Raw genomic sequence first — 13,126 nt, 5'->3', positions numbered from 1 at the left:
AGCCTTTCATGCATTTGAATTGCCATGCTTTTCACCATAGCTTACAGTTTCTGTAAATTATATTCTTTTAACTCGAATATTTTACACGTGAGGCACACTTTTGAAAAATGTATCGAGGTAAGAGCTAGTTTTATTCCTAAGCTGAAGTTGTTTTTTTGTCTTCTAATTAGATTTATCCAAAGCACTACAGTAAACAATACGCTATGTTTCCGCTTTAAAATACTCATCCATCACGGCACGAATTCAAACGTATCTGCCCCTTTCCATCCCTTGTCAACGAAACATGCTCTTGATCGGCGTCGAAACGCAGCACTTTTGTTAGATTACATCCGGGACTACATGTATTTACAGGTTGATTTCACTCAAAATGGCCGACAATTTTGCTGTGTTGTCTTATGAGTTAGCCTAAAATCTTTATTACTTAGCCGGTTTACCTGCATATTGCTGTATATAATGTTGAAGCAATGGGTATTTTACTCAGAAGTTGCACTTTGTTTTGCCATTATGTTCATGCTCTTGTAACAGATAGGCCATATAATATTTCTTCTGCGATAGGTGTCGATTTTTTTTCTTTGAAAGAGTTGATTGTTTTATTTTATTAATTTTATCTCGTTGAAACTGGCGGACTAGAATGTTTCGTTTCGGTGCTTATTACAACATTGTGAGACAACGCTTGTCGAAAGCCAAATTTATAGAGAACAGACATTAGGCTGTTCTGAAAAACAACTTCAAAGATCAGTTGTGAAATTACACCAAAAACAAAACATCACAAACCTGATTTTTTATATAGCGCAAACAGAACTCAATTATCACATACATGTAATAATAACGAGACCATAAAATGCATTTGCACTTTATACAAAGCAGCTGATATTAAACTTGATAAAATATTTGAAGTAGTTGCATAGCGCAAAATAAATAAAGATCCATAATACGTTGCATCAAAGTTTTACTTCGAGGCTAAATTTCTGTCAGGAAAAACTTTTTTATGACAGTCGATAGCGGATCTCTGGAGGGGACCCTTGACCATGAGCCGCTTTCTAAATAATACATTATATGTTACAAATAGACAAAAAAATTGAGGAGCACTTCCCTTCAACCCCCAACCAAAAATTTGATTTTTTCCAGCTTGGTTCTGTCTCTTTTATCCCTTATCGTTATGCTTATTTTGAAGCTATGAGCTCTTGTCCCCACAAAAATTGTTAAGATGCAATGATGTTGGCAGTTATAAAATAGTTGTTTAGGCTTTTAACTTAGTTCGTTGGTTTTGAATTTTTATCCTTGGACTGACAAAGCCTCGATAGGTTATTCCTGGCAGTTTCGCATACTTGTAGAGGCTCTTGCCGCAGAGCTGGTTACCGAGATTGACAGAGTGAACTTTCCGATTGTTGAAGCGTTGTTGCCGGAGAATTATTCCATCCATTAGGTGCCGCTGAATGCAGAGCAGTCTTTAGTATGCGTTGCTCAAGCGCACACCCCGAGAGTCGAACCGGCATCGAACCAATTTCTGAAGAATCGTCGAAGTTGACAACTTGAAATCTCCTTGCAGTTAAAATGTTTTACCTTTCACAGTGCATCAAACAAACTTCACTGAATGGAAATCTATGCTTTCCGTTGATGCTATCATAAGGAAAAATAGCTTTCCTGCGATTGGAAAGAGTGGAGTCATAAGAAACAGTTTGATTTTTTCATTGGAAGTCAACAGCTAATAGCATTTTAATAGGGGGGGGGGGGGGGGCAGGGCCGGATTTAGCAGTAGGCAGAGTAGGCAGTTGCCTAGGGCGGCAAATTATTGGGGGCGGCAAAATATACGAATATATTACATTGATAATGCTGTACGTGAATATAATAATTCACAACAGATATATAGGAATTAATAAATATCTTATCACATCACACACATTTATAAACAGTGCGGCAAGTCATCGCCCCTAGAGTACTTTACGCTTGATTGGTTTTCAACAATATGTGCTGCTTAGCGCTTCTTTTATTTATCTGTCTCGCTTAGTATGGAGGACTATAGGGTTTGTCTGCGCAATTTTTATTAATTTTTGTTCGGTTTGTTTCACTGTTAGTAAATTTAAAGGAGCCTAGAAAAAAATGTTTTTAGTCAATGTTAGGTTGATGGAAAAGTTGCAGGCTATTTTGTGTACTTGCCTTGATGCTTAAAGTATGTAAACAATGAATGATCTCACATTTTTGAGGATTAACTCATGTTTCTACAGACTTTGAAGAAATTATTGATTTGTTTGCAAGAGAAAAAGCCCGCCGGAAGCGATTTTAAACAATTCGTTCATTATACAATGACATTCATTGATGTACCGTATTCAAATAAACAGTGCAAATAACTTTTTTGTAAGGAATTGAAAATATAAATCGTAGCGCACCATGAAATTTTTTTTTAGGGGGCGGCACTTTTCGTATCTGCCTAGGGCAGCGCTTAGGCTAAATCCGGCCCTGAGGGGGGGGGGTAATTTTAATTTCACCTTAAGCCCTGATTTTAGAATACAAATTCTAAAACCCTTAAAAAAATTAAAATTTTTGTCCAAACCACCCCTTTTTGTCTCAAAACCCAAAACTTTTTGATACAGCTTTCTCAACAACCACCTCGCGTCGACAAACATCCATTACAACAACTTGCTGTTGAGCAGCTGTTATTAGCCTGAAGTGTTCAATTGGTTGTTACAGATTTGCAGAAGAACCATACCAAAGGCAAGTCAATCTACGTGGTGAAACTGAAACCGGCTGACAAAATAGACAAGTAGATGGAGAGGGATTGAGCGAAGAATCTCAGAATGAGAGCTTAAAGCGAAAACGCAAAGTAAATCTTTGCAGAAAGAAGCCAAAGACGTTTTATCAGGTAAATCAGTTATCGTAACAAAACAAGCTAAAGCGAGTTTTTTTTTGAAAATTAATTTTTGGAAATAGCTTTTAGTCAATTTACGGCGGCTCAACTACAACCAACTTTATACAAGCTCTTTGCATATAGTCACGCTTTTGCGCATAGTCATGCGCACAAATCAAAATGACCACTTCCCCGTGTTTTACTAAGAAACTAAGAACAGAAAAATATTTACGGCAGTCTTGCAACATATTTAATGTGTTTTAGTACAGTAGCAAGTCATATTTGAACTTTAAATGCCATAAATAAAAAGTGACGTTCATACAATATTAGTAGCCTAAATAAAACTCGAAAAGCGATTTTTTGAGTAGGAGGGGGGGTTTATTGGACAAAAACTTCAAACTTTTTTTCGAGAAGTCTTAGAATGTGTCCGTTGTATTGTAAAACCAGGACTAAAATTGGATTTAAAAAAAAAGCTGATTAATCCCCCCCTCTAATTTTAAACAAAACATTCCGTCAATTAAATCAATATGTGAATACACTTTGATCACAGTTGAAACAAATGTTAGCTGAAAGTATTACTTTGACTGAATGACTAAAACCAAACAAACAGTTACCAGCTTATTATGTAACTCTCCAGGTGGGATGCCATAATTATGCATTCCCTAAAAAAAATACAAAAAGCGATGAGCTGTTATGCCGCTGCAACACGCGTCTTTACAGAAGCAGCACGACGAAGTCTAGATTCGATGTTACGCTTTTTGTTGACATCTTTAAGCCAATTTAGGATAAGTTCAGTTTTCCACGGGTCACAAAAGTTTTTGTAATCTGGCATTGAATCAATTGGCTGGATATCTACAAGCGACACTTGCGGAGAAGAAGTAGCTACGGTACTGGGATCAGATAAGTTTTCTGCTGTGGGAAGAGCAATAGATGAATTTGTTGATTGCACTGCGTCGACGTCTACTTGGTTCTCATAGACATTTGTTGGCTCTCGATGGGTGGTGCATGCTATGATGGTAGAAGAATTTCTGTTTGTGTTCGCTAAACGACTTCGTAGATTTTGTGTTTTGGATGACGCTAGCTTTTTTGAGATGTTTCCTGAGTTAATATAACGATTGCTTTCCGGAACAGATGCTGAAAACGTCGAATTACTTGACAATAACTTGGCACTCTGAGAACGCTGAGAGTAATTTCGGTTAGTTGTGGTTGGTTGAGTAAAAAAGTTAGGTGTGACAACTGTTAGTTTTCTCGGAACAAGTTTAGGAACTTTGGTGGTATCCACTCTCTTGTTTGTTTGCGTAAGTCTGTAGGCTGCCAGTGCTGTGGATGGTCGTTCTTTCAACTTTTTGCCAGAACTGGGCTTTTTGCCAGAACTGATCCTGTTTATGAAAGCAGCTCTACCTTTTTGCCGAGTTGTTTTAAAATCTGGTATACATGCGACTGCAGAAACATTTGACTTTTCGTTCCATTTTTCAACAGGAGTTTCTCTTTTAGTTACAACAACTTTCATTACTGGAGTAACAAAAGTGGAGGGATCGTTTTCTCTAAGGTCGTCGTTCCAAGAAACACCTCTAAACTTATTGATTGTTGCTTTGGCCGAGTCAGATTCTTTAAAATTTGCAGGCTCGCCATTGGAAGTCGATGCGTGGTCCAAAGGGATGAAGTGACCGCGAAGCTTTGATTGATCGCTCAGAGATAAATTGAGTGTTGATGCATAAGATGGTGCCACCGTTATTTGGTTGGTAGTGACAGTTCCATTGAAATGAACCTTTTTTTCTGTCCTTGTCATGTTTGACACACTATCAACTTCCCGTTTGTGAAGAAGTCGTGAAAAGGCTGAGTAAGGAAGATTCTCTTTGTTGTTGTTGTTGGTTTGTTTGAAAGTTTTCTTGGTAAGATTATCTTTATTACTGGTATTTTTTACTTTAACAAACGATAAAGTTGTTTTTTCTGTATCAGTTGCTTTATCATAATTTTCTCCAAGTATCATAGGAGTTTTGGTATCGTCAGCAAAAGAGTTCATGGCCATTACCGCGCCACCACCTTCATCTTCTCTTGCATCATAAAATGGAACAACATTAAAAGACTCTTTAGTTAGAAAAGACTTTGAAGCATCGTCAATCTGGCTCGCAGCTTTGGAATTCAGTGATGATTTGGTATGTATGCTGGAAGTTATGGTAGGGTCACTAGCTTGCACGGATTTACCTTCAGAGATCAGTTTTGTATTGACAAATTTTTCTTGAAGATGTTCTGCAACAGCTTTCTTGATATAAAACTGATTACAAGAAAAATCATTTCTGCTACTGGGTGGACTTAGAACGGCTGCTGTTGACGAAAATGCAGAGGTTGAAAAAGGTTTTATCTGCTTTCGTCGCTCATACAATTGCGATGCAAAAGAACTTTGAAGAATGTGGGGCAATTTTGAAGCACTTTGTAAATACGGAGGCTCCGTGAAAGACGAATTAAACGTGTGCGTTAGTTGGGACGAAGTCAGTCGATATTTTACTGAAGAATTTCTTTTTGGCTCTTGACTTTTTAATGTGTGCTGCTGAAAGTTATAATCAGTTTCCAATAGCATTTTTGTGTTGGCATTCATTGCAACATTTTTCTGTGAAGTTCTGATTAAGTTTCAATTATGATATATGCATATATGTAAGCGAGATACAAAAAACAAAATGTGTAGAAACAATTCTAGCGAGATACGAGATTGATAGCGAGATTGTAGAGATACAATATCATCTGAAAAGAAAATATTTTGTCATGTATAAGTTTGTGTAGGCTAGGCACAGGCTAGGCAGTTTTTTGTAAAGAAGGCACACAACTTATTCATCCAATCGCGCATTACAAAAATTGAACCTTTAAAATCTAAAAAGTTAAGCTTTAGTCTAGATCAGTGGTTTTCACCCTTTTTGTCTTGGTGGACCCATGGCCACCTAAAGATACGGCCTGATTTGTCACATTTTGCAGAAATTTCCAGGTTCTTCTAACTTTGGGCGAACGTTTAAATAAATTTTTCTAAAAATTAGATTTTTACGCTTTCTTTACTCTTTTCCCCAGATGACACAATAGGTTTTAACATTCTCACATGTTGAAAAACAAAGAAAACTTTATTTCGAAGATTTTAGTCAGACTGTTAATTTTCAATAACAGTCTGATTTTGCGTTTTTCAACGTACTTTTTCTCATTTGCTACTGCTTCCCAAAGGCAACAAAAAAGTTTTATGTCATTAGGAAACTGCAAAAAGTAAAAACATCTCAAAAAATGTCAGTCAAGCACTGGCAGTAGGCTAGCTGTAATCAAAATGTGACAAATCAGGCCGCATCTCCAGGTGGCCATGGTGAACCCCTTTTGGTGCTTTCGAAGCGGTCGCGGACCCCTAAAAATTTCTACTTGAAATTTTGGTATATCGAGTCTCCTTATGGAATCATATCTTACATAAGTTTGGAAGCAACACAATAAGAGGAATTTCCTAAATTCGCAACTCACTTAACGAAATTATGTAATGAGCTGTTGGCACACAGGATCAAACATCAGTAATCTATATGCTCATCTGATGTTTTTCTATTAATTTTATCAAAAGTAAATACGGTAGAAATTTTTGTGACCGTTAAAAAGAATTTCTCTCTTTTATCATTTGTAATCACTATTAATTCGTCATAATCACAGTCATTGCAAACTGTGAGTGGCAATAGAGTGCTGACTAACGTTTGCATTTCCAAGTAAATCATTGATCAACAATCTGCTGGCTCAAAAGAATTAAGTTGAACATAGCTTTATTAAAAGGCGTAAGTCATTTATATGATACTTTTTAGTTAAGAAACCAAACCTTTGTGCAATGTCCTTTGCAATTTCAAACGACGCACCAGTGCGTTGCGACTTACAGTTTGAGAATCACTGTAGGCTAATAGGCCTACATAAATAAAGCACAAAAAGAATAATTCGCAATTTATCAATCATGCCGAGAGCTCGGAAACTTTCACGGACCCCCGGTTGAGAACCACTGGTCTAGATTATGGAGGATCGCTCTGCTGAGCATTTTTCTACTTTAAGAGAGGCACATATGCTCTCTCCTAGATTTGCTATTGACGTCATATTATCAAAACTATTATGTTTAAAATGTTTTGCTAATCATAACAAAAAATAGCTAATTGAAGGCTGCACCCTCAGAAATATATTCAGACATTGTTTTGATCTCACAATCAACGCACTGGTAGTCATTTTTTTTACATAATTATGATGCTACTTCAGAGAATACCAACAATAGCCTAATACAATCATAAAGTGCGGTTGTGGTTTAGCCTAACTAACTCATCTCAACAACTGTCCTTACAACTTGAACTTTATCTTTTTTAGGCTAACATATTTATGGTTTAGGCTACTGGAAATCTAAAAGAAGGACTAGGCTATTGCTTTTTAAAAAGTGTGAATTGTAAAAGATGATGCTTTTTTTCATACATACCAAAAACCTCTTTCATTGCATATCATCTTGTGAGTTTGGCAACCATAGCTCATTTTTTTTTAAACTTGCTGAACTGAAACAAGAAATCGCCAGTTTATCGGCATCTTAGCAGCAAAACTTTTATTACAACGACCTACATTGCAAAAAAAAATTTAGTTGTTCTTTTCCTTAAACTTGAATATATCGCATATCACAATCCAGACAGCAAATCAATCGTTTTTTACATTCATTCAGTGTCTACATTTTGAATCAATGGAAAAAATGGACTGATTTGTGATTGTAGTTGTCTTTACATTAGCCTATGTTCCGCACAGCTCAAGTTACAGTTTCCTCTTTCTTGTAACACGTAACGAAATCGGACGACTTGACTCCGAAAAACAATGTTGAACAAATTGTAAGTTGTCGTATTTCGTCACATTTGTTACAATGGAGCAGTATCGGTAGCGAGATATTCCGCTTGAAAATGCTATTTTAATTCATTGGCTCGATAAAATCAATTGTATTTCTTTGACCCGAAGTTTCTAATTATAAACGTTTCAGTGAACAACAATAGTAATCAAACAATCACTCGCAAACGAGCCAAATAATGAATCGAGTCGTGAGCGTTCATTCCCAGTTGTCTGCAGACGTTGAATCAATGTAAAAATGTTGAATTTTGCTGTCTGAGTAGGAGACCACTCAAATGCGAACAATGCCCACCGCGATAGCCTAGTTGCTTCGGGGCTCCGCTTTATGAATGAAAAAATGGAAAACCAAGCGGCGCTGGTTTAACTCTCCAAGTGTGCTCTTGAGCAAAGCAATTCAACGACAGCTTTACATTCAGTGACATCTTGTGGGTAAAATAATTCATGAAAAACAACAGTTCAACACTTTACTCCGTCAATCTTAGTAACCAGGCTTGGGTCAGCGGTTCAAAGCGTCAAATATGCAAAACTACAATGATGAAGTTTCCAAAGTGGCTTTTTCATCCGAGCCAAGGACAAACATTTCCACAATCAATCAATAGAGTATTCCAATCATATATTGCTTTTAGAAGGCCAGATTTGTTAGACAGGCCTATATTTTTTAGTTCTTTCATCAACCAAGACAAGACCTCTCCTATCAAAGTAATCCTCTCAACTTTATGTTATATTTTCTTTGCATTCGATCTTATCATTTATTGTTGGTTCTAATTTCTTCCATTCCTTCATCATTTCTTTAGGAACATCAGTGGCACGTTTTTTGGTGTTTCCCCAGAAGTGTTTAACAAGAAGAGAGCTGATGTTGAGATTCAAGAATGCAAGCTCCTTATCAGTCATGGACGCCATTGGTGCTGCCTGAATAGAAAGATGTGTCAAGAGTTGTTTTTAGGAATCGGACAAAAGTTCAATACTTCTCGGCAGCCGATTGTAGCAAGAACTGACAGAGATAGACACTTGTTTCGCCCATAAGGTTAGGCTCATCAGTATCGCACCCACGATTCATACCACAGACACCGTTATGGTGAGCGAATTGCAATCGCTCGCTGTGCTACTGAGTACTCAGCCTTGTGCTGACTGCCAGGAAGAACGCTCCTTTTCATATAAAGTTTAATCTATTGCTGTTTCTGAAATACAGTATAGCAACCTTAATGATTGCCTAATAATTTATTGATAGTTACAAACAAGCGTAGATGTGTATTATCTCCATGTTGCAAGCTTAGTACAGCGAACACAATCTTACAATTATATTGGTGTCATTTTTAAGTAGTCTTCTCCTCATTAGCCCAGTAATCCACGCATCATCCATTCCATTGATGATAGGGATTGTTTTCGAAACATTTAACAACTGGAAGAGCATCATCTTGCTGATGACGTACATGCCACCGCGACAATGTGCAGGCCAATACTTTCTTCTGTATTGCTTTCGTGATACATACCACTTTGTAAGTTTGTTTCTTGACGTTAAATCCTTAAGTTGAAAGCTATAGACGCACACCATTGGGAGATAGTCAAAACATATGTCGTTTGTTTCAGTCGTGTAGTTTGCAAGAGATTTGTGAAAGTAATCGACGACATTGCTAGGGTTAACCAGAATGTCATCATCAACAGAGGAGTAAAGCCAGTTCTTGGGAAGAACACCCGATGCCCATTGCATTCCAGCTAACACTTTATAAGGAAGAAACCTAAATGAAAATGATATTAAAATAAACGAAGTAAAAAGTTAAAGGAAATGAAGCGAACTGTTGCAATTTTTATCTAGCGATTTTACTTTAGTAGTGGTTTCCAACTTCTTGTAGTCACAGACTCCTTTCGAAAAATTATTAATTCTCCATACCAATAAACTCAAAGAATAATTTGGAATAAAAAATTTGAAAAATTAGGCCCTATTCTGAAAGAAATGATTTTTAGCACACTTTCTAAATGCGATGAGTTTTTCTAAACCGAAAGCGTTGATGTACGACTTATTCTTAAATCGTTCTCTGAACCTCGGGTTGAAAACCCCAGGTTTAAATAAGTAATCACAAGCATTTGATCAGCTGGAATGTAGGCTGGTGCGCATCTGACACATACTTGAAGCTGTCTTTTTCGTTAAATTGCAGAATATCCTCATATCGGTTATGCTCCCTAAAAATTGAACTTTGCAACGATTTATTGTCGGATAATCCAATGAGAAATACACTTTCCAACAAAACTCCATCAAACATCTTGACAGATCCCCATGTGGATCGAATGACCTCACGACGCTTCAAGTTGTCAGCAGCAGATTTGATCAAGAAGAGCATATTCCACCGCACTCTAGCTGACGAGAAAAGTAGACTATACAAATGTGATGAGCAAAAAACGCGGAACATCACAGTGGCTTTCCAATCTGTGGAAAGTCTTTGTAACTATGAATGGTAGGTCAATCGAATGCTTTCCAAATGGAAGTTAATCAGCGTTCTAACATGCCTTATGGGTATATAGTGTAGGGTTACCATATTTGAAAAAGCAAAATTCCGGACACTGCATGACTATTTTCATGAGACCATATATATGCGCTACCGAAATGCTAAAGCTACGAAAGTTGTACGATACTCATGCTAAAGCGCCATCTACCGAAATGAAAAGTATTGTCTTCTGTCACGAGCAGAATCTCACACCAGGCAGGATAAGCACTCTCTAAATATAGCTACGGATAGTCACTGAAAAAAATCTCAACTTCAGAGTGAAAAATAATAATGAGAATTAGGTTGTGCCGAAAAAAGAAGAACAGCAATTACAGTACATGCTTAAAACAAATTAAAGACACGCTTGTAAGTCAAGTCACTACAAATTTACTCTTCTGACCATGCATATTTTTCTGAAGATCTAATTCTTTTCAATAGGGCCTTGTGTGATTTCAAAAATGACAAAAATTCACTACAGCACATATCTTTGAAATTATATTGAAGAGTCAATATGCCTTTCATCGTCGCAACGCTCAACTTGTCTCTTTCTTTAGTCCACTGACTTTGCATCAGTGAAAAGACTCTCTCTACATTGGCATTGTGGGATGTAACAGCAAAGAAAAACTGTACAATCCTTAAAAATTCTGAGTGGCATGTGATGTTCGTAGACTGATCGAAATATTTGCACCATTTCTTATGCGTTGGCAATTTAATAAATTCTTCGTCCTGTAGGTAACTTTCCACAAACTGCTTCAAGTTACAGATTTGGTCAAAGCACTTTGCATCGTCCACATCAACCTCTTTACCAATCAGATATCCAAGGCAAGGCTCCACATCCTTCCAACTTGGTATCTCGTTCAAGGTCATCCATTTGAAACAAGCAAACTTTTCCATTGGTTTCATCCATTTGCACAGGTACCGTACTCTAAGCATCTCTCATAGAGGTTTGCAACTTCGGAAAGAAAATTGTTGTATTCATGTTCATATCCCTCTTCTCTTTTTTCAACTAAAAGCCTTTTAACTTTCAAGGACATAAAGTTTTCATTCTTCCTTTCCTCAAGCACCTTATGAACCAGCTCCAAATTTTCTAGCACTTCTGCAACGGAATTGTTTTCTCTCTCAACTACTTGAATACGTTCATGAAACACGGACATTACTGAGTGCATATGCCAAAGGTATAACTCGCTCATTTCACTCTCAAAGAACCGTTTAATAACTATTGGTGGATGTTTCTGTGACAAAAAGTAGGACTTCAGGGGTGAAAACATTTCTAACAATCTTGAAATTCCAGGAAACAAGGAGAGCCAGCGAGTCTTGCTATGAGAGAGAAGTATCTTGTATTCACAATTTGCAAATTTACAGTAGGCCTATTCTTTCAGTTGTTCAGTTGTAACTGTGTAAATAGAAAAATATTGATATATCTTATTGATATTATTTTCAATATCGATGTTTATTCTTTCAGCCCCATGATGGATACAATTGTTCAAAACGTGTGCTAAACAGCCAACCCCAATCAATGATGGGTTTAACATTTTCTTTAACTTTGCAAACACATTGTTTCCTTGCTCATTACGCCGAATTCCTCCAAACATAGTATTGCAGTTGTCTCCTGTAAATGCCACACATTTTTTCCAAAGCATCCTTTTTTCAAAGATCTTTTACATAAGTGGCTATTGTGTCGGCTGTCTCGTTTGCCTTGTTTGTAAACTCAATCAATTTTGATTGCAAACCACCTTTCCTCCAGTCAAATTATTGAATAATTACAGGAAATACTGTACTTTCAGTTCATTGTGATTGCTGACATCTGTTGCAACGCCAAAATACGCGATATCGTTTTCTTCAAAACTTTTCAGAACAGCATCAATAGAATATTGCGCAAGCACGCTGGTAACAACTTTTTCTGTCTTTGTGCGGCCACTACTAAACTTCTTCGCTACATTAGAATCAGGGAAAATCTTTTTAAGTAAAGCAGATGTACAGTCCATGGACAAAAAGCTATGATGATGCTTAACAGCGTGAAATGCAAGAGTGCCTTCTCGAGATGCCATGACAGCACGAGAAAATGCAAGAGTGCCATCATAAAATTCCGGACATTTGAGCATTTTTTTAAATTTCTCCCGGACGCAAAATTTAACCCTAAATTCCGGACATGTCCGGAATTTTCCGGACGGTATGGCAACCCTAATATAGTGTGAATAGATTTAAGAAAGTTTGACGCTGCAACCGCCATAGATTACAAATCTGTGCGATATCGAATCACACTTTAATTCACAAAAAGGTTTCCATGATATCCAAAATGACAGATGGAGAAAGGGCAAAGCAGAAATCCCAAGAATATTTGGCACTGCAATTACAGGTTACCATAGACGCTGTTCAAGCGTCAGTGGGGTTGATTTAAAGACTTATTCATATTTATTACCTGACTCTTGCCCGCATCTGCCGAACAGCATTGTATTTTCAGGTATCCAGGGATGTAAATTAAACGTTGCTAGAAATGGAAGAGTTTTCGTCTTTTTTCCTTTATAGAATTTTTTTGAGTAAGACGATTCTGTGTAGTTGATGTGAGCAGAGAACTTTGAACATTTCTCAACCTTTGTTAAATCACTTATTCTATTGAAGTTTGCAGTTTTTTGCTGTGGGCTACCAAGATCATCAGCTATATGGTGTATTTTGTGCATTTGCATCACTCTGAAAATAAAAATAAAACAATCAATGAGCAATCTAACCTTTACTTTAATCTAATCTCTACTTTTCGCTTTCTGCTGTATACTGCAGTGGTATAGCTCGTGCTGCTGTCTTACAGGTACAACCAGTGGAGATTCGTGTCATAGGGCTGCAGCCCCACATGAAAGAAAGAGAAGAGGGGAAAATATGTTTTCCTCTGTATTTGTCCGACCCGGTTATTTTTTCACTTAAGAAATGCGGATTGAAAATT

The 13,126-nt window shown here is 37.1% G+C and overlaps 1 protein-coding gene and 1 pseudogene across 1 annotated transcript; both read right to left on the bottom strand.

Moving 5' to 3' along the window:
- Positions 1-8,425: 8,425 nt before the first annotated feature.
- On the bottom strand, positions 8,426-11,098 carry LOC145778941 (beta-1,4-mannosylglycolipid beta-1,3-N-acetylglucosaminyltransferase brn-like). Its single transcript, XM_082590529.1, has 4 exons — positions 10,998-11,098; positions 9,836-10,081; positions 9,006-9,447; positions 8,426-8,620 (listed from the first exon to the last, which is right to left on the bottom strand). The coding sequence occupies exons 1-4, from the start codon at positions 11,096-11,098 to the stop codon at positions 8,426-8,428; spliced, it is 984 nt and encodes a 327-aa protein (XP_082446655.1).
- Positions 11,099-11,558: 460 nt separating this feature from the next.
- Positions 11,559-12,176, bottom strand: LOC145778940 (uncharacterized; annotated as a pseudogene).
- Between the last annotated feature and the right edge of the window lie 950 nt (positions 12,177-13,126).

The sequence above is a fragment of the Aplidium turbinatum genome, chromosome 10 (assembly GCF_918807975.1).
Source record: "Aplidium turbinatum chromosome 10, kaAplTurb1.1, whole genome shotgun sequence".
Lineage (NCBI taxonomy): Eukaryota > Metazoa > Chordata > Ascidiacea > Aplousobranchia > Polyclinidae > Aplidium > Aplidium turbinatum.
This window is presented reverse-complemented; position numbering and strand designations above follow the sequence as displayed.

Coding starts and splice junctions, on each gene's coding strand:
- LOC145778941 (XM_082590529.1), bottom strand. CDS start 11,098: ATGGATGAAACCAATGGAAAAGTTTGCTTGTTTCAAATGGATGACCTT. Junction 10,082..10,997: donor TTGCCTTGGATATCTGATTG/GTAAAGAGGTTG, acceptor ACATTTGTATAG/TCTACTTTTCTCGTCAGCTA. Junction 8,621..9,005: donor AAAATGACACCAATATAATT/GTAAGATTGTGT, acceptor CTTTCTATTCAG/GCAGCACCAATGGCGTCCAT.